The following is a 20,623-nucleotide window of genomic DNA, read 5'->3' on the forward strand; positions in this document are numbered from 1 at the left end:
CATTTTGTCAATTAACCTAACAGCTTTATGTGTCAAAACAAGACTGGTGCTGTGGACTAGGCACTGGGAAAGGAACCCAATCTTGCCAATCCTCTTTCTCAAAAAGGGTATATTTCAGCAGAAAGCACATTTTTACTTTGTTAAGACACATGCCGAGTCAATGATGGGGGAGGATTTAAATGGTTTAAGATATCTAGATACATTACGACTACCTCCGAAGGTGGTCAGGAGGACCTGGGCCCAGTTTCCCCAAAAGCATTTTAAGGCTAATTTCATCGTTACAACCTTCATGAGAGCACCCGGGCTGTATCACATCTGGCCGTGATTGGGCGTCCCACAATTCGCCCAGAGTCGTCCGGGTTTGGCCGGGGTAGACTGTCATTCTAAGTAAAAATTGCTCAAAAATCATCATTAACCTTGCGTTGTTCGATTATTTTAAATGTCTCCTCTGTGTGGGCACAATCAGAATGTGGACAAGATCAGGACATGTTAGCTCCAGGTATAAACAGGGCATTTGATACCTACATAGATTACTCTAAATTGTTTGGTAACAAAACCATTAAAAACTGACAGATCATAGGACAAGGTTTTCAAAAAGAAAGGTTGCCTTTAATCCAGTAAAACATTTACAGAAACAGCAACCTATCAAAATTAAACCGCTTTGAGAAGCATTTAAACTGTACTGCGAGATGGTACATGAAAATGACACCCTCTAACAGTTATTACCAAGACCTGCAATGCCTTGAGTCACAGAAACAGCTAAACTGATCATTTACATTGTCGTACATGTTGTAGGTTTCTGCAACTGCAGCAGATTGAAAACCACAGATGTATTACTATGCCTATCCCTTTGACCTTTCACCTTAGCCAAAGGTCAGATGTTAAGGGACACAGGGAAGTGGCATATCATCATCATCATCATCAGGCCCTGTAGGCAGGAGGGGAGAGCCACGACAGCCCAGAACTGCATTTAATAAATACAGGGGATGGATGTTCCGGGTTTACCATGAGTCATTACGACGTTACAGTTTTAAATACTGCACTGGGACAGGTGGGTTCATGCTCTGGCTCTCGAGCATCCTCCGTGGTCACTTAGTGGAGCGGCGCGTGGGCTCAGAGGCAGTGGGGGGAGGAGGGGGACCCCGGCGGTCCAGGTCCTCGATGTAGAACATGATTAGTTTACTCCTCTCCTCCGGGACACAGTCCAGCACCAGGTAGCGCTTGTCGTTCTGCAGAACCTTCTCTACGTCCTTCAGGTGCTGGTCAGACTCCTGGAGCAACTTCCTCGACCTGAGGACGACGACATGGGTGGAAGCAGTCAGTGGAAAAATAACGTGTTGGGAGACACAAGACTAGAGTGGATCTTGGCGATATCTTGTGGCCACAATACGACGCAGCCACAATTCCAACAGTATAGGAAGGGGTTAAGAGGCAGTGCAGTTGAAACAACAGCGCCTCCTGCTGACCCAATATCAAACCGAGCAATTCTTGGAGACTCCATTCTTAATTAGAAGTATAAAATGCCATTAAAAGTTAAACCAACTTATGATACACTTCAACTGAAACCTTATTCCCTCAGGTGGCAGTGTAAAGATGTCAAGCCAGCCCATGTGTTCAATCACCCACCTGTACGTGATGAACTTGGTCTCTTTCAGAAGCGTTCGGAAGTCAGCTTTGGCTGTGATGTACTTGTCTTTGATGTAGTCTTCAAACTCCCTCTGTTTCTTCTGAGAAACAAAGCACACAAAAATCCCCTCAGCGTTTTTGCCTGGTGTTTACCCAGTACATGGGAGGCTGACGTAACCAGTAGCACACATTAAGGTAAAGAGAAAAGCAGTGGTCTTACACGGTCACTACTGGAGAACTTGATACAGCGAGGGTCCTCTTTGATGATCTTCTTCACCTCCTTCCATGTGGTGGTCAGTGTGATCTTTGGGTGAACAACAAATCAATAACAGCACTTACTATCAAGTCATGCCCCAGGATTACACACCATATCTGAATGACATGCATGTCCGCCACCTTTATGTCAACAGCACGTTCATGCAGACGGACTGCAGTGGGTTCCCATTTCATGCGGCCATGCCAGTGTGCATATGCCCTGGAATGGAGTGTCACACTAGCCAAAGCGGTGCCCCTCACCATGACGGTCTCGTCCAGTAGCTGTCTGAAGTTCTCCTTCTTCTTCTTGGAGAGCGTCTCCACGTGTTCGTTGAACAGTTTCTCCTTGTCGTCCCTCTCCAGCAGAGAGGCGGACTCCCAGCGGTGGTCCTTACGCAGGTTACGCCGGGTGTCTGACCACGACGCGTCAGACGACCTCACCTGATCACACAACACACACCCCCCCCCCCAGGATTACGATCTGGCAAGTAGTTCTTTGTCCACATAAATCACTGCACGAGTCTGTGCATTAATGCAGTCAAAATAATAAAGGACTTTCGTGTTCAGACTATTCAGTGGTCATATCAAACAGGGCCAATTTCTTTGGTTCACCCAAGTTAACCTAGCAATTGTAGTCCTCTTTTTCTTATTCAGTGAACTAACTTCAGGTGTGTGCGCGTGCGTGAGACAGGGAGAGCTCACCATATCAGACATGAGGGCTCTGAAGTGCTGAATGGCCTCCTCCCTCTTGTGCTGCTCCCGTTCCCTGTCGATCTCCTTGGTCTGCTCAGAGCGGGCCTTCTGCACCTCGCGCTCCCTCTCCCTCAGACTGGCCTCTATCCTGGCGGCGCGCTCCATCTCCTTCTCCTTATCAGAGTCCATGTGCTGGCAGCAGAGAGAGAAACCGTCTCACACACACACACTGGCAGCATCATAGTATACACACAGAGGCCTGCAATCATCACAGGCAGCATGACAGATGACACCAGTCAAGTGGCCAAACAGCGCCTAACCGCACGCCACTGAATAGTGGTTTGTGCCTATGGGCTGGGTTAGATGCCAGAAGAGCTGCAGTCAGTGTATGAATGAGGGCTGCAGGCAGCCTCTGAGCGAGGTGCCATGGCTATTCCTCCCACCTTGGCCTGCTTGTCCACATACTGCTTGTAGAGTTCCTCTCTGGTGTTGGAGCTCTCCACAGCCTTGTAGCGGGGGTCTCCCTCCAGCTTGTCCTTCACCTTGCTCCAGCGCTGCCCTCCATCCAAGTGGTGGTCCCCAAGAAGTTCAAAGAAGTCCTGCTTCACCTGGGACAGACACGAGGGCAGACCAGGCTTATAAGAGGAACACACACACACTTGGTCAGGTAGACATTTACCAACAACTTAAGTGTTGTCAATTAACAATTTAGGTATTTCTTCCAGGTTCCCCTAAGCACAGAATCCAGGCAGCAAGGTACTTGTCCCAACATATCATTTCCTCAGGCGTCTGTATTCAGTGGGCCATGGGTTTTTTCCAGTGCTCACCTTCTCTCCTCTGTTCTTGGAGTCCTCCTTCTCTTTCTTCTTGAGAGAGGTCATGAACTCAATGAAGATGGCCTCCCGGTCCTTCATCTTATCGATGGCCTTGAACCGTTGGTCCTTGGCGTGCTTGGAGGCAAACTCACTGAACGTTGTCCTGAAACAAACAAAGACTCTTAGTTGGCCAAGAAAACAATGACAGCGCAAAATGTACACTTGACACTAAATTCCTAAATGAGTGCAACTGCCTGGTATACCAAGACAATGTTTGAACTGATGGGTGTTTGAAGTGAGGTCTGACCTGGCGGTGAGCTTAGCATCCTCCATCATCTTCCTGAACTCGTCCTTAGACTGCATCAGTTTATTCTTCTTCTCCTTCCTCTCCTCCTCAGCCCGGGTCTTCACATACTGGTCAAACACCTGTCCAAGACCAGCAGACACATGGAACAATAGTTAGCGAAAATAAAGACATTTGTGGCAGGTAACCCTTAAGGATATTCATTACCTGATATCAGGGCTCTGACCTTCCCCCGAAAGTGAAACATAGCTCATTTTACCATAGCACAGAATATGGCAAAAGAAAACATGTTTTTATACTTTTAGAAATAAATTGATTCATGTATAGATTCATTCTGTAAGTATGCAATACCTGCTTTCTCTCTTTGGGGTTGAGCAGCAGATAGCGCGGGTCAAAAACTATCTTGTGCAGCTCTTTCTCCCAGGTAGAGAATGCCGAGACCTGCGGGCACGGGGTTAAGAGAGGGCATGAGACGCGGCCAATCAAGGTGGGCTTCAACAACATCCACATAACAAGTTCACTCAGTCAACTTAGTTGCTTTCGAGGAAAAAGAAATGATCCTTTGGTCGTCCCCCATTCAAATCTCAAAAGGGTCGGAATAAGTCACGTTTTACTCCTCAAACTACTGACACACAAAGGAGCAATATAATAAGAGCAGAGGAAGGCAATAAAAAAGGTCTGCATCACGCCTGGTGGTGCCCATGGAAAAGGCTCCAGAGGCCAGGCAGACCAGGCCAAATAAATCCCCTGCCAGGGTAGTTCAATACAGTTTACAATACAATTTTAGATTTTATTTTATTGCTGCTTTGGATGCGTCAGTTACAATAAGCTTCTGTTGGAGCAGAACAGAAGTTGAACACCTCGGTTTAGTCAAATAGGACAGAAAAGTTGACACATTTCATGTAATACATAAACAGAAGGTGAAGACAAGCGGAACCCAGATTAGAGATGAGACTAAAATAACAAAAAACAGGCTATTATCTACTCTGCGGCCAGTTTGTAAACAAGGAACATTACGACTGTCATAGGCAGTGTAGGCCTGTAGACATATGGACGGTATTGGACAAACCCAAGAACTGAATTCTAGGAACAAAAGCTATAGTTAGAAACTCCTATACAGCATATGGGATGAGTCATTTTCGAAAAAATGTAAATATGAAACTGTCACCGATATGTACAAGAAATAGATATTTATGAAAGAATGTCTTCCCTGCATAAAATAGTGAAATGTTAAATCCTTAGCCTATCATTACAATTCAAAAGATCAGACCATTTACAGTTGTATAACATTTTTTAACCTAACATTTTGTATTTCTTTTTTTTCGTATTACAAAAAGCAAAACATAGGCAGAAAAGTATTCGTCATTCAACTGAGCATAAGAGAGAAGACATGGATAGAGGCAGGAGGGAGAAACAGGAATAAAGCAGTGCACCAAAGACAAGGAAAGGGAGAATTAACTGAAGAGTGTACCTTGGTGGGCTTCCATTCAGATTAATGTGTCTAACATTACAGAGCTGGTTACAGTATTGCGTTGGATTGAAGTGTTTTACCCCTCTCTTCAGCAGCATGTCCCTGAACTGCGTCATGCGGTTCTCCAGGGGCACGATGGCCCGCTCTCGGGCCGCCTTCAGCTCCGCCTCCATGGCTGCCTCTTTCTCAGAGTCCGCCTCTTTCATCACTTCCTCCTTCCTGCAAGCAGAGGGAACACGTCAGGGACCAGGCACACAGGGGCAGGGGAGAGCTAGAAGCACTTTGACATCTGCTGATATATATAAAAAAAAAAGGGCTTTATAAATACATTTGATGATAGATGGGGAGTTTACGAGGCTGGACTGGGGTGCAACTTAAGTTCTTTAAATAGGGAAATGACATGTTCTGCTTTGTTAGCTCTATCCAGGTGGTATGACTTGAAGAAATAGTGGAGGTGCACTATACTTGACTGTTCAATCATTGGCCATGTCTAACAAAAGAGTGAACTCCAAATTATCTACGGTAGGCTTTGAGTAGGTCTTATAGGTTGGGAGGGGGAGGATTTGTCAAATACATGACCACTGATATTCATTGTCATGAACTTGGAGTCCATGTTCCACAATCACATAAAGCTAGGGCAGGACAGGGCAGTGAGGTGAATGGTCTTAATTTGCTGTTTCATTGGGGTTCCTAAAGCAGTAGTTTTAGAAGCAAGGTGGTTACCTTGGAGGCCCATGTTGGCATCATGTGTTCTACAGGCCTTTTCCCTGAACAATAGTCTCGTGTGCAACTGGACCAGTGTTTGGGGTAGCAGGGAGAGGCAGGCTTGGAGGGCACTGATGGGAAACAGTGACTGATTGGGTAACCTGGACAGTGACCATCGATTCACCACTTTAACAGACCCAGTGAAGACATAAATCAGGCTTTACTAAGTCAGTGCAAGCTGGGTCAAAGACTACTTTCCCACCAAAATAGTCAGTCCCTCCACCCCCACAGGAAAAGAACCAATTTAGGGTTTGATGACCAAAAAAAACAAAAAAACAACAACCTTTAACTAACAATTTAGATTTTTAGCCAGAGTACATTATAGGTTTATTTGACTTTGTACATGCTGTTCTATCTGTTGAGACAAGAGGAAGAATGACTCCTCCTCATGCTGCTATTGGCCCCTGTGTTGGGCCCTTGGATGGAGAGGTGGACTGTGGACTTACTTCCTCTTCTTGGCCTTCACAGGCTCATCCTCCAGAGCTTCCTCTGCTGCCGCCTCCAGCTCCTCTTTGCTGATTCCTGAGGGAGCGATAATTGATAAGACAGCTGTGTAACATTATAAATCCTCATGAAAACCTACAGAGGCATAATGAGAGTAGAGCTGTGAAGATGAAGGAATCTTGGGGAATGACTCATTGTCAAGAGAATAGCTAGGGCTATTGTCAGTCATTTTTTGATAAAAAATGGACAAATTACAGTATAAAATAAATTCAAATACTGAGCTATATTGAATGCTAAAACATTTTATACTAATACAATTGCTCAGAAAATGATTTTGTTTAAAAAGTATTACCTTTCTCCTCACAAAAAGGTAGGGTAAAATTTTGACCCCCTGTTTTCAATACCTCACCTTGCAAGGAAACCGGTACTGAGCCTTTTTCTAAAATGTTTTATGAGTGGGAGAACACATTTGAAAGTATCTTAGACCATTCTTCCATACAGAATCTTTCCACATCCTTGATCTGCGCTTATGGACTGCCCTCTTCAATTCAAACCACAAGTTTTCAATGGGTTTCCAGAGACAGATGAATTTAGATTGTTTAGGACAATGAACCATTTCTTTGTGGATTTCCGTGTGGCGCACACACGTTCTGAAAGGCCTCAGAGTCTGCAACACCACTAAGCAAGGAGCACCACAAAGACCAAGGAGCTTTCCAAACAGGCCATGGAGCACCCTTATATCCATTATTAAAAATGTCGGCAGGGACTGGGAAACTGGTCAGAATTAAAGGAATGATGGATGGCGCTAAATCCAGGGAGATTGAGGGAAACCTGTTTCAGTCTTCCAGAGATTTGAGACTGGGACGGAGGTCGACCTTCCAGCAGGACAATGACCCTATGCATACTGCTAAAGCAACACACGAGTGGTTTAAGGGAAAACGTTTAAATGTCTTGGAATGGCCTAGTCAAAGCCCAGACTTCATTCCAATTGAGAATCTGATAGTATGACTTAAAAATTGCTGTACACCAGCAGAACCCATCCAACTTCCAGGAGCTGGAGCAGTTTTGCCTTGAATGGGCAAAATTTCCAGTGGCTAGATGTGTCAAGCGTATAGAGAGATGCCCCAAGAGACTTGCAGCTGTAATTGCTGCAAAAGGTGGCTCTACAAAGTATTGACATTAAGGGGTGAATAGTTATGCAAGCTCAAGTTCATTTTTGTGATTTTTGACTTTTACAAAAAAATTTTTTTAGCATCTTCAAAGTGGTAAGCATGTTCTGTGAATCAAATTGATACAAACCCACCCCCAAAAAATCTGTTTCAATTCCAGGTTGCAAGGCAACAAAATAGGAAAAATGCAGAGAAGGGGGGGGGGGCGCGAATACTTCGCAAGCCACTGTATATGTAGTACATAGTTGCTTCAATTACCTCGTACCCCTGCACATCGACTCGGTACTGGTACTCCCTGCATTTAGCCATGTTATTTTTTACTCGTTATTCACTGTGTATTTATTCCCTGTGTCACACAGGCACAAACTCAGCAAAAAAAGAAACGTCCTCACACTGTGAACTGTGTTAATTTTCAGCAAACTTAACATGTAAATATTTGCTTGAACTTAAGACTCAACAGACATAAACTGAAGAGGTTCCACAGACATGTGACTAAAAGAAATTGAATAGTGTCCATGAACAAAGGGGGGGGGGTCAAAATCAAAAGTAACAGTCAGTCTCTGGTGTGGCCACCAGCTGACTAAGTACTGCAGTGCATCCCCCTCATGGACTGCACCAGATCTTGCTGTGAGATGTTACCCCACTCATCCACCAAGGCACCTGCAAGTTCCCGGACATTTATGGGGGGGAATGGCCCTAGCCCTCACCCGCCGATCCAACAGGTCCCAGACGTGCTCAATGGGATTGAGATCCGGGCTCTTCGCTGACCATAGCAGAACACTGACATTCCTGTCTTGCAGGAAATCACACAGAACGAGCAGTATGGCTGGTGGCATTGTCATGCTGGAGGGTCATGTCAGGAGGAGCCTGCAGGAAGGGTACCACATGAGGAAGGAGGATGTCTTCCCTGTAATACAATGCGTTGACATTGCCTGCAATGACAACAAGCTCAGTCCGATGATGCTATGACACGCCACACCAGACCTTGACGGACCATCCACCTCCAAATCGATCCCGCTCCAGAGTACAGGCCTCAGTGTAACGCTCATTCCTTCGACGATAAATGTGAATCCGACCATCACCCCATATGAGACAAAACCACGACTCGTCAGTGAAGAGCACTTTTTGCCAGTCCTGTCTGGTCCAGCGACGGTGGGTTTGTGCCCATAGGCGACGTTGTTGCCGGTGATGTCTGGTGAGGACCTACCTTACAACAGGCTTACAAGCCCTCAGTCCAGCCTCTCTCAGCCTGTTGCGGACAGTCCGAGCACTGATGGAGGGATTGTGTGTTCCTGGTGTAACTCGGGCAGTTGTTGCCATGCTGTACCTGTTACGCGGGTGTGATGTTCGGATGTACCGATCCTGTGCAGGTGTTTTTACACGAGGTCTGCCGCTGCGAGGGGATCAGCTGTCCATCCTGTCTCCCTGTAGCACTGTCTTAGGCGTCTCAAGGTACGGACATTGCAATTCATTGCCCAGGCCACATCTGCAGTCCTCATGCCTCCTTGCAGCATGCCTACGGCACGTTCATGCAGATGAGCAGGGACCCTGGGCATCTTTCTTTGGTGTTTTTCAGAGTCGGTAGAAAGGCCTCTTTAGTGTCCTAAGTTTTCAGAACTGTGACCTTTATTGCCTACCATCTGTAAGCTGTTAGTGTCTTAACGACCGTTCCATGTAGATTACATATTACACACACACACAGTGCCTTCAGAAAGTATTCAAACTCCTTGACTTTTCCCACATTTTGTTACGTTACAGCCTTATTTGAAAACGAGGAAGTGACTCGCTGGGTGGTTTAAGTTTCTCAAAAACAAGTGATATCGCAAAAGCAGTGTCTGGACCCTGATATAACTTTATCCAGGACATTTGAGGGGGAAGTCTGGTTGCGTCCACTACGAGGCTGAAACTTGGCCACAAGTGAATCTTCACAAAGGAATGGTTAATTGGCCACAAAAATCAACATTTCGCAATGGCTATCAGTCTCCGGACTTCAAACAGATTGAAACCTGTGGTTTGAATTGAACAGGGCACTCCATAAGCACAGACAAAGGATATCAAGGATCTGGAAGGATTCTGTATGGGTGAAGGGGCAAAGATCCCTCCCAATGTGTTCTCTAACTCATAAAACATTTTAGAAAAAGCCTCAGTCTCGTTATCATCGCAAGGTGACGTATTGAAAGTGATTGAAAACAGGGGTGTCAATTTTGATCTATATATTATTTTATTTGTTAAACAAAATCTCTTTCTCTGTGCAATTGTATTAGCATAAAATTATTTCATTTTTTGGAACATACAATTTAGCTCAGTATATGAATTATTTATTTTCCACCATTCATTTCTGCTCATCTTTATCAAGGGTGTCAATTTCAGACCCCTCTTTAACTAATGAACACAACTTTGGTGAAACCCCGTCTCAAAAACGAATGTTCTTGAACGCTTGGAACTTTTGGAAATTAAACTTCTCCTCCTAACCGTGCCGTTCAGCTCATAAAATAGATTACATAAAGGTGGCAAAATTTGTTAAAAAAAAAGTTTTTAAAAAGCTATTGGGTAAACTTTATATACACTTGAATATAAATTTGAATCCCACCTACTCCTAAAATAAAACAATTTTTTGGGTGTGTGTGTTCGTACCCAGCTTCTTGGTGGCGTCCTCCAGGCCTCTTTTGTGAGGTGGTTCCTGGATATTCTTGTCAACGTCGGCCCGCCCCACCAGCTCATCTGGCCGGTCCCACATGGAGAGACGCGTGGTGGGATTGTAGTAGAAAACACGCTCGTCACCGGTCCACACAATACACCTACACATGTTCAACAGGGCACATGGGCAGGAGAGTGATGAAAGTTCAGCCTCATACAACAGCACATGGCTCCATCACCATCAGTGGGTACATACCAGGGAGTGCCAGGGATAGGGTTAGTGGCCACTGGCTTGGCTTTCTGTGCTGTTTTCTCCTCTTCAGTCATCTCTTCCTCCTTAACCTCCTCAATGAAAAGGAATACAACCATTAAAAGAGTATTCTTCAAATGATCCACCCTATTAAATTATAACATTTAATGCTGTGGATATAAAATGGGCTGTTGATTGTTTGATGCCAACTTTCTGACTAGTAGACCGCGCCAGCTCTCCTCTTACCTCTTTCATCTCATTAGGGGGTTCTATTTTGGGCTCCTCGGCCTCCATCTCCATGGCCTCCTCCTCGAGGGCCTGCTGCCTCTCCTTGGCCTTCTCTGCCTCTCTCTCTACAGGAGGAGAAACTCACACACATTAGTCATGCAACAGTTAAATATCAAATTTTATTGGTCCCATACACGTGATTAGCAGATGTTATTGCGGGTGTAGCGAAATGCTTGTGCGAAGTTCCCCAAGAGCAAGTCGCGATGCTGCCATCTCCGTCGGCGCCATCATCAATATTTAACTAACCAGTCCAGGAAGACTGCTAGCTGGTTGTAGAGACCCAAGCTTTAAATAGACCAACCTTTCTCCCGTAGTTCTTGGGGCTTGTCCCAGGTGGACTCTAGTGTGCGGTTGTTGTAGTAGTAGGTTTTCCCATCGGCCGTTTTGTACTCGGACCACTCTGGGAGTTGGAGGCCTGCCAAGGCGGGCGCCGCCAGGGCCAACTGGGGGTGGTGCATCATGGGAACAAGGGGAGGGGCCATGCCGGGCAGCATACCTGTAGAAGGTGAAATACATACAGACTACTTCTTAAGACATTCAGCTCTGATAAACTCCTAACCCCAATCTACTGCACATCTAATCAACACCAAACATACAGCATGGGATGGGTAGTAGAAAAGACGAAGACATCTTTGCTTGTGCCTCTTAATCTTAAAATATATTAAGGATGTACACTACCAGTCAAAAGTTTTAGAACATCTTCTCATTCAAGGGTTTCACTTAATTTTTTACATTGTAAAATAATAGTGAAGACATCAAAACTATGAAATAACACATCATAGAATCATGTAGTAAGCAAACAAATATATATATATATATATATATTTGAGATTCTTCAAATAGCCACCCTTTGCCTTGACTGCTTTGCACACAGTTGGCAGGCTCTCAACCAGCTTCATGAGGTACTCACATGGAATGTATTTCAATTAACAGGTGTGCCTTGTTAAAAGCTAAGGGGAAAAAATCCACAAATTAATGCATTTGAGCCAATCAGTTGTGTTGTGAAAGGGTAGGGGGGTATACAGAAGATAGCCCTATTTGGTAAAGATCAAGTCCAAATTACGGCAATAACAGCTCAAATAAGCAAAGAGAAATGACAGTACATTAAGGTCAGTCAATCCGGATAATATCAAGTGCAGTCGCAAAAACCATCAAGTGCTATGATGAAACTGGCTCTCATGAGGACCGCCACAGGAATGGAAGACCCAGAAGACTCTGCTGCAGAGGAAAAGTTCAATAAAGTTGCCAGCCTCAGAAATTGCAGCCCAAATAAAGGTTTCAGAGTTCAAGTAAGGCACATGAACTGTTCAGAGGAGACTGTATGGAACCAGGCCTGCATGGTCAAATTGCTGCAAAGAAACCACTAAAGGACACCAATAAGAAGAAGAGACTTGTTTGGGCCAAGAAACACAAGCAATGGACATTAGACCGGTATAAATCTGTCCTTTGGTCTGGAGTCCAAATTGGAGATTTTTGGTTCCAACCTCTGAGACGCGGTGTGGGTGAACAGATGACCTTCGCATGTGTGGTTCTCACCGTAAAGCATGGAGTCGGTGGTGTTATTGTGTGGGGTGCTTTGCTAGTGACACCGTGATTCATTTATTTAACAGCCAACAAGTGCTCAGCATAAGTGGAAACTACTTCAAGACTGTTGGAAAAGTATTCCAGGTGAAGCTAGTTGAGAGAAAGCCAAGAGTGTGCAAAGCGGTCATCAAGGCAAAGGGTGGCTATTTGAAGAATCTCAATAAAAAAATATATAAACAAATATTTGATTAACATTTTTTTGGTTACTACATGATTCCATAAGTGATATTTCATAGTTGATGTTTTTCACCATTATTCTACAACGTAGAAAATAGTAAAAATAAAGAAAAACCATTGAATAAGTAGGTGTTCTAAAACATTTGACCGATTGTGTATATAATATAAGAATTCACCTGAAATATAGAAAGGTCTTAGTTGTAAATGTTTGACCTAATTCTCCACACTGGAAATAAATTGGCCTTCCCTGGTTAGTCACACAGTAACATCTAAACTGAGCCACTGAGATGTTAACAAAAACACACAAAGGCATGCCACAAGAAGTACATGATTATCAAATGACCATACAATATTAATGTGAATATCCTCTACTGAATGGAAAATAAGGGTGCTGCCTGTCGAAACAAGGTCCAATACTCCTTTGTCACTGTCTACAAAATAAATGACCACTCCGCTCTTGAAAATGTTTAGCCTAGCTAAAACCAACAGTATAACAGTGACATTACTGATGCAAGTCTACAATGCGTTTACGTCCAACAAGACTTCACACTGACACCAAATATAAATTGGTTGTTTATCATAATTACAAGGGCAGGGATGTCTCTGTTCGTAATCTCCTCGGGGGGGGGGGGGGGGGGAGCAACAGAACTGTATAGTTTAAACAAGAAAGAATGTCCTAAAATGTCTAACTCGCTAATGTTGAGGAAATATAAAGGAAAAAGATAAGACAGCAATACTTCACATGGTTCAGCGGTGCCTAAGTGGCAAAACATAATAAGCATAATTCTCACAACACACCACTAACATGCCATCTAACAAAATACTGACTGGAGACGTTTGAAAGAATTACCGTTATTGTTGGGGGAGACTGTCTTTATATAGGGAGCACCTACTATCTGCATCATTGCTACACCTGCAAGAACGGACAAGCAAGCATGTTGTTGGGACACAGGAGAAGAGGTGGCAGCTGCCAGGGCAAGGCAGACAGCTACTGACACAATACATATACAAAACTAGGCCCACAACTATAATATTACTTTGATAAAACCACATTAGTATTATTTTCCTGGCAACAACGATATGGATGAATAATTTGGTCATATAAAAGGGAGAGAGTACCGAACAATTTTTTTTTGTTAAAAATGTATTTAAATTAATTTAAGAAAAGTAGAGGAAGTCATCTAAAATTAACACCCCCTTTCCTTATAAGGCAGTATGTCAAATGCCTTCGAATTTGCTTTCTTTAGACGCCTTTGGCAATGCTGACATTTACAGGACTGAAAGCGACTTGTTTCTGCAATAATTAGTGCAAGAAAAAAACTGAACGAAAAAAAGCGACCTGCAACAATTTAAAAGATTTTACTGAATTACAGTTCATATAAGGAAATCAGTCAATTGAAATAAATTCACTTTGCCCTAATCTTTGGATTTCACATAACTGAATACAGATATGCTTCGGTTGGTCATAGATACCTTTAAAAAAAAAATGAAAAAAGGATCACAAAACCAGTCAGTATCTGGTGTGACCACCATATGCCTCATGTAGCTCGACACATCTCCATCACAGACTTCATCAGGCTGTTGACTGTGGAATGCTTGTCCCACTCTTCAATGGCTGCGCAAAGATGCTGGATATTGGAGAGAACCGGAACACGCTGACATACACGTCAAACCAGAGCATCCCAAACATGTTAAATTGGTGAAATATCTTGTGAGTATGCAGGCCAAGGAAAAACTGGGACAGTATCAGCTTTCAGGAATTGTGTACACATCCTTGCGACATGGGGCTGTGCGTTATCATGTTGAAACATGAGGTGATGGCTGCGTATGAATGGCACGACAATGGGCCTCAGGATCTTGTCCCGGTATCTCCATGCATTCAAATTGCCATTGATAAAATGCAATTGTGTTTGTTGTCCGTAGCTTATGCCTGCCCATACCATAACCCCACCGCCACCATGGGGCACTCCAATCACAACGTTGACATAAGCAAACCGCTCGCCCACACGACACCATACACATACGTGGTCTGCGGTTGTGAGGCACTGCCAAATTCTCTAAAACATTGGAGATGGCTTCTAGTAGAGAAATTAACATTCAATTATCTGGCTACAGCGCCGGATGGACATTCCTGCAGTCAGCATGACAGTTGCTCGCTCCCACAACTTGAGATATCTATGGTATTGTGTTATGTGACAAAACTGCACATTTTAGTGGCCTTTAATTGTACCCAGCACACATGGCACCTGTGTAATGATCATGCTGTTTAAAATCAGCTTCATTTCTGGGATCTTTTATTTCAGCTCATGAAACATGGGACCAACACTACGTGTTGCGTTCGTATTTTTATTCAGTGTAAAATGCTAAGAGTTGAATGTGAAATATTGTGTAATAAAACTATTTTCATTGGCACTTTGAAGTCAACCCAGGTTGGGCTGGCTTTGTTGGGCTAGCTGAAATTGCATTTCCACTGCCTCCAGAAATTAGAAATGTCATGTTGTTAGGTAGCCAATGTGACTGCAACTGGCTTTGCCAATATTGCTAACTAGCAAGATGTTGAAAATTTTATTCACCCTCACCATGCCGTAACTAACGTTACCACATATTTCTGTCAGTACCAGACTGACGTCAGTTAGCTAGATAAACGGTTAGTGTCGTTGCTAGCATAACAGGCGTCCTATCTTAAATCCTACATTGCTTATCATGGCATTGACTATTTGCTTGCTAGCTAACTAACCAAGCAAACCAGACGACATGTTTGATATGATGTAGCTTGCTAGCTTTCAAAACGACCCGACCAGCAAAATTTGCTGCTAGCGCACGTTAGCTAGCTTGTTTCAACTGATTTACTGGCTAACGTTAGGTAGCTAGCATTTGAGGGCTGACTGTTCAAAAGTTTGTGTAGTGCAAAAATGAATGAAGGATCCAGCTATGGTGGAAATTCAAGTAATGTCACACAAGCAGTAGTCAATGTGCTAGCTAAGAGCAATGAGCCCAGACAAGCTAGCTAAATGTATCAGCAGCCAGCAGTGATCAGCTTGGTGGTTGCATATTAACAGAATTACCAGCCAGAATTCTAATCGAGCTGGCACCAGTTGTGAAACTGGGCTGCACTGGCCTGGATTTCCCTCGACCCAGCTTGAATTTGAGAATTCCATTCGAACCAGCTCGAATTTGGCCCTAATTTTAAGTGCCAGTGGAAAAGTTTTAAGAATCATAAAAAACTAAGTAGAAACAACTTGAATTGATTTGCCCAATTATTTACTCCAGCCTTGACCAGGACCACCCTACAATAATTGTTTAACCTATTGCTTATACAAAAGATGAAAATAAGAGACCTAACATTATGACAAACAAATGAAGAGATGACACATGACAGAGTACGGAAAAGGGTGGAGAGACAGTACTGTTAAAAAGGGGTAGAGAGGAGAGCGTTTGGGACGAGGGAACTTATGTCTTACCGGGCAGTGGGATGTGCATGCCTGGTAGAGGCACTCTGAAGGGATGCATGACCCCTGGGGGGAAGCCTGGGATAGTGGCCGTGTGAGGCTGGGACATGGCGTGGTGGGGCAGGCCAGTCGGGAGACTCTGGGGCAGCAGGGACATGGTCTGGACTGGTGTCACTGAGGCTGGCACGGTGGCTACACTGATGGTCACCGCAACACTGGAGGGGACGGAGGCCACAGGCTGCAGATCTGTAGCAGCAGAAGCTGGACAAAGACCAGCAGACAGTTGCAACACAGAGTCTGGTCATATAATACAACCAACCATAAACAAGCAGAAAACAACCCATTACCAACTTTGTGAACTGCACCAAATCAGGATTTCTCACCATACAAAAAGGTCAGACATGCCAAAAACTTTGATGGGACCCAGATGTCCCTCTCCCTTTTACAGTGGCGTGCGAAAGTATTCACCCCCTTGGCATTTTTCTATTTTGTTGCCTTACAACCTGGAATTTAAATTGATTTTTTGGGGGGTTTGTATCATTAGATTTTTCACAACATGCCTACAACTTTGAAGATGCAAAATGTGTGTGTGTGTGAAACAAACATCACCAAAAAAATGAACTTGAGCGTGCATTACTATTCACCCCCCAAAGTCAATACTTTGTAGAGCCACCTTCTGCAGCAATTACAGCTGCAAGTCTCTTGGGGTATGTCTCTATAAGCTTGGCACATCTAGCCACTGGGATTTTTGCCCAAAAAAGGATGGGTTCCGATGGTGTACAGCAATCTTTAAGTCATACAACAGATTCTCAATTGGATTGAGGTCTGGGCTTTGCCTAGGCCATTCCAAGACATTTAAATATTTCCCCTTAAAAACCACTCGAGTGTAGCTTTAGCAGTATGCTTAGGGTCATTGTTCTGCTGGAAGGTGAACCTCTGACCCAGTCTCAAATCTCTGGAGGATTGAAACAGGTTCCCCTCAAGAATATCCTTGTATTTAGCGCCAACTATCATTCCTTCAATTCTGACCAGTTTCCCAGTCCCTGCCGATGAAAAATATCCCCACAGCATGATGCTGCCACCACCATGCTTCACTGTGGGGATTGTATTCTCGGGGTGGTGAGGTGTTGGGTTTGCGCCAGACATAGCGTTTTCCTTGATGGCCAAAAAGCTCAATTTTAGTCTCATCTGACCAGAGTACCTTCTTCCATATGTTTGGGGAGTCTCCCACATGCCTTTTGGCAAACACCAAAGTGTTTGCTTATTTTTTTCTTTCAGCAATGGCTTTTTTCTGACCACTCTTCTGTAAAGCCCAGCTCTGGAGTGTACGGCTTAAAGTGGTCCTATGTACATATTCTGCAAAGCTCCACAGCGGAGATTGGAGTTCCTTCAGGGTTATCTTTGGTCTCTTTGTTGCCTCTCTGATTAATTCCCTCCTTGCCTGGTCTGTGAGTTTTGGTGGGCAGCCCTCTCTTGGCAGGTTTGTTGTGGTGCCATAATCTTTCCATTTTTAATAATGGATTTAAATGGTGCTCCGTAGGATGTTCAAAGTTTATGATATGTTTTTTTATAAACCGTCCATGATCTGTACTTCTCCACAACTTTGTCCCTCCCGGGTGGCGCAGTGGTCTAGGGCACTGCATCGCAGTAGCTGCGCCACCAGAGTCTCTGGGTTCGCGCCCAGGCTGGGCTGGGTTCGCGCCCAGGCTGGGCTGGGTTCGCGCCCAGGCTGGGCTGGGTTCGCGCCCAGGCTGGGCTGGGTTCGCGCCCAGGCTGGGCTGGGTTCGCGCCCAGGCTGGGCTGGGTTCGCGCCCAGGCTCTGTCGCAGCCGGCCGCAACCGGGAGGTCCATGGGGCGACGCACAATTGGCTTAGCGTCGTCCGGGTTAGGGAGGGTTTGGCCGGTAGGGTTATCCTTGTCTCAGTATGTAAAATGTAATATGTAAAAATGTAATAAAATGTATGCACTCTACTGTAAGTCGCTCTGGATAAGAGCGTCTGCTAAATGACTAAAATGTAAATGTCCCTGACCCGTTTGGAGAGCTCCTTGGTCTTTGTGGTGCTGCAGACGCTGGGGCCTTTCAGAACATGTCTATATATACTGAAATCATGTGACACTTAGATTGCACATAGGTGGACTTTATTTAATTAATTACACAACTTCTGAAGGTAATTGGTTGCACCAGTTCTATTTAGGGGCTTCATAGCAAAGGGGGTAAATACATATGCATGCACCACTTTTCCGTTATTTTTTTTTTTAAACAAGTAATTTTTTTCATTTCACTTCACCAGTTTGGACTATTTTGTGTATGTCCATTACATGACATCCAAATGAAAATCTATTTAAATTAAAGGTTGTAATGCAAAATAAGTATGAAAAACACCAAGGTGGATGAATACTTTTGCAAGGCACTGTATGTACTCACTAGCAATGGTCTGGGACACAGAGGTGGTGGTGGTGGTGTTGGAGTCTGGGCTGGTGGTCATGGTGCTGGATGGGGAGGGGGCCTGTGTGGACACTGGGGAGGGTATAGCAGCTGCAGTGCTGACTGATGTGATGCTACTGGAGGAGGCTCCCATCCCCGCCGGGGTCACCATAACAGGGTTGAGCTCTGACTGCTGGATCACCTTCACCCCCTCAGGTTTGCTCCAGGCTGACTCTCGAGTCCTGGCATTGTAGTAGTACGCCTAGGGGGAGATAGACGGGTTGGTTTACAACGTCACAAAAACAATGTGCACGCTTCAATGGGGCAGAAGTCGTTTTGATTCTGGGATGGCCAGACCGCTAGTAACAATGGAGGTGTTTGAAGGTGTTTTGACTGATGTCACATCTACACGAATATGGCTAAAATTCACAAGCTAATCAACAACTGTCACAATATATTTGAGAGAAATTCAAATGTATTTGTTTTCAATAAACATTGAAGAAATATAGTTTACATGTCAACAATCTAAGCCAACCCTGTCTGTTTTACCCCATAGTTGTGCATGCGTCAGTTGTGTTGCTAAACAACCAACCCATCTATAATTTATGAGGGAAACACAGGAAAATATTAATTCCGGTAGGTTGAAATATTACATAACTATGTAACAGCCCAATGTAAAAGGCCATTCTTTACTTTTCCCTCCGGTGTCTTGTTCTCCACCCAGATCTCCTCAGCAAGGGGAAGAGTAGGGGCTCCTGCTCCTGGAACTGGGGGCATTCCAGGGGGGAATAGCATTCCTGGGGGTGGGGGCATGCTGCCCATCGGAGGGGGCATGAAAGGAGGTCTCTGAAAAACAAAAACATTCAAATTACAAGCCTTTTATACTAACTATGCAGTCTGATGTTCTGGCTCTCAATGCATTCCAAGCTCTGACAGACCAAAAGTGCAGCAGTCATACTTTAGAATAGATGGTCTAAATTTAAAAAATATTCTTGCATCACTGGCAGGTGTACCTGTAGGTGAGGGGGTCCGAGAGGCGGGGGCATGCCTCCTGGTGGGGGGATGGGTGGCATGCTGGGGTCAAATGGTGGACGCCCGAATGGTGGCCCCCTTGGTGGAGGCCCTCTCATCATACCGAAAGGGGGAGGTGGGGGTCTGAGAAGTGGGGGTGGACCACGCATCACTGGGGTTGGAGGAGGAGCAGGGCCGCGGAAACGCAACGTCTGCTGCGTCATCCTAGAAACAAACCAAATGGACCTGGCTCATGAACCAAATCAAAATCAACAACATTTTACTCGCTAGCTTTCCTACCCATGTTCAGGTTATTGTTTGCAGCAACAGACTAGCGTCTCAAAATATTAGCTAGCCTATTACGTACATTGCGCGGTCAAGCTAGCTATTCATCGCTTGATGGCATCAAACGACGCAGTGACTGTCGCTAAATTTGACAGTTTCACTTGTTAAACTGGTAAACCGCAGGCCAATGAACAGTAACTAGTGAATGTGTATGCTGACTAGTTAGCTACTCTAGGCTAACTAACGTTGGCTAATGTTATGCCATTCAAATCGACGCGCAGTCTGCACGCCCAGCTAACGCTAACGGACCATTTCAGAAACAATCGTCCGTGTCTAACTAGTTATTAAGTAGTTTATGTTGAAACTGCTTTGCTTAACTCGACGAATAGTATCATATTTTATCAAAATATACGTTGAGTCAGGTTGTCTAGCTAGTTAACGTTACGAGGCTAATGTTAGCAACTAACTAGCGTGGCCACATTGAACAGTCAGCGGCAGCAACGAATGCACTCGCGAGCGCATGTAACACATCGTTGGGAGTTCAGTTTCACAATAATGTCAAGTTAACAACCGCAGAAAACATTATTTATCACAAATATCGATCACTTGGGTTTATTCGCTATCGACTCACCTGTTGTCGTTAAACCCAATACTTTCACCGTCTCCGTGGTCCGCCATTACAGGGAAATCAAACGATTCTTCCTGGAAACACCTCTTGACACAAACTTGTACACAGCATTGGCCAAATGGCCTGTCAATCATAGTAGGGGGGGTCAGTCGTTAATAACATCTGATTGGATGCCAAAATAGTCAACATCGTCTGGGCACAGGGCTCTGCGTCTAGCCACTGTGATGTGTTTTGTTCAGTTAGGATTTTCCAAACTATTGATACGTAACAATTTCATAACATATGGCAAAACAGGCAACTGTACCATAACCTAATTTACATTTGAGAAAAGACGTTGCATGAAATAT

At 44.5% G+C, this 20,623-nt stretch overlaps 1 protein-coding gene across 4 annotated transcripts; it reads right to left on the bottom strand.

Moving 5' to 3' along the window:
* Positions 1 to 587: 587 nt before the first annotated feature.
* Positions 588 to 20,362, bottom strand: LOC129821409 (transcription elongation regulator 1-like). Of its 4 annotated transcripts, none has more exons than XM_055879063.1 (21): positions 20,280 to 20,362; positions 19,366 to 19,588; positions 19,046 to 19,198; positions 18,353 to 18,614; positions 15,940 to 16,173; positions 13,329 to 13,391; positions 11,019 to 11,213; positions 10,676 to 10,782; positions 10,436 to 10,524; positions 10,177 to 10,340; positions 6,376 to 6,451; positions 5,245 to 5,383; positions 4,045 to 4,134; positions 3,697 to 3,815; positions 3,402 to 3,552; positions 3,018 to 3,182; positions 2,584 to 2,766; positions 2,143 to 2,322; positions 1,847 to 1,930; positions 1,627 to 1,727; positions 588 to 1,290 (listed from the first exon to the last, which is right to left on the bottom strand). In XM_055879063.1, exons 1-21 carry the CDS (start codon positions 20,324 to 20,326, stop codon positions 1,089 to 1,091), a joined length of 3,027 nt encoding a protein of 1,008 aa, XP_055735038.1. In that variant the 5' UTR covers positions 20,327 to 20,362; the 3' UTR covers positions 588 to 1,088. The 4 variants fall into 4 exon arrangements, with proteins under 4 accessions (XP_055735038.1, XP_055735032.1, XP_055735028.1 ...); XM_055879057.1 differs by having other exon boundaries at positions 10,436 to 10,521; positions 15,940 to 16,188; XM_055879053.1 differs by having other exon boundaries at positions 15,940 to 16,188.
* Between the last annotated feature and the right edge of the window lie 261 nt (positions 20,363 to 20,623).

Source organism: Salvelinus fontinalis, chromosome 2 (assembly GCF_029448725.1).
Source record: "Salvelinus fontinalis isolate EN_2023a chromosome 2, ASM2944872v1, whole genome shotgun sequence".
Lineage (NCBI taxonomy): Eukaryota > Metazoa > Chordata > Actinopteri > Salmoniformes > Salmonidae > Salvelinus > Salvelinus fontinalis.

Coding starts and splice junctions, on each gene's coding strand:
- LOC129821409 (XM_055879053.1), bottom strand. CDS start 20,326: ATGGCGGACCACGGAGACGGTGAAAGTATTGGGTTTAACGACAACAG. Junction 13,392..15,939: donor CATGCACATCCCACTGCCCG/GTAAGACATAAG, acceptor CCGTTCTTGCAG/GTGTAGCAATGATGCAGATA. Junction 11,214..13,328: donor AGTCTCCCCCAACAATAACG/GTAATTCTTTCA, acceptor CACCTTCTACAG/GTATGCTGCCCGGCATGGCC.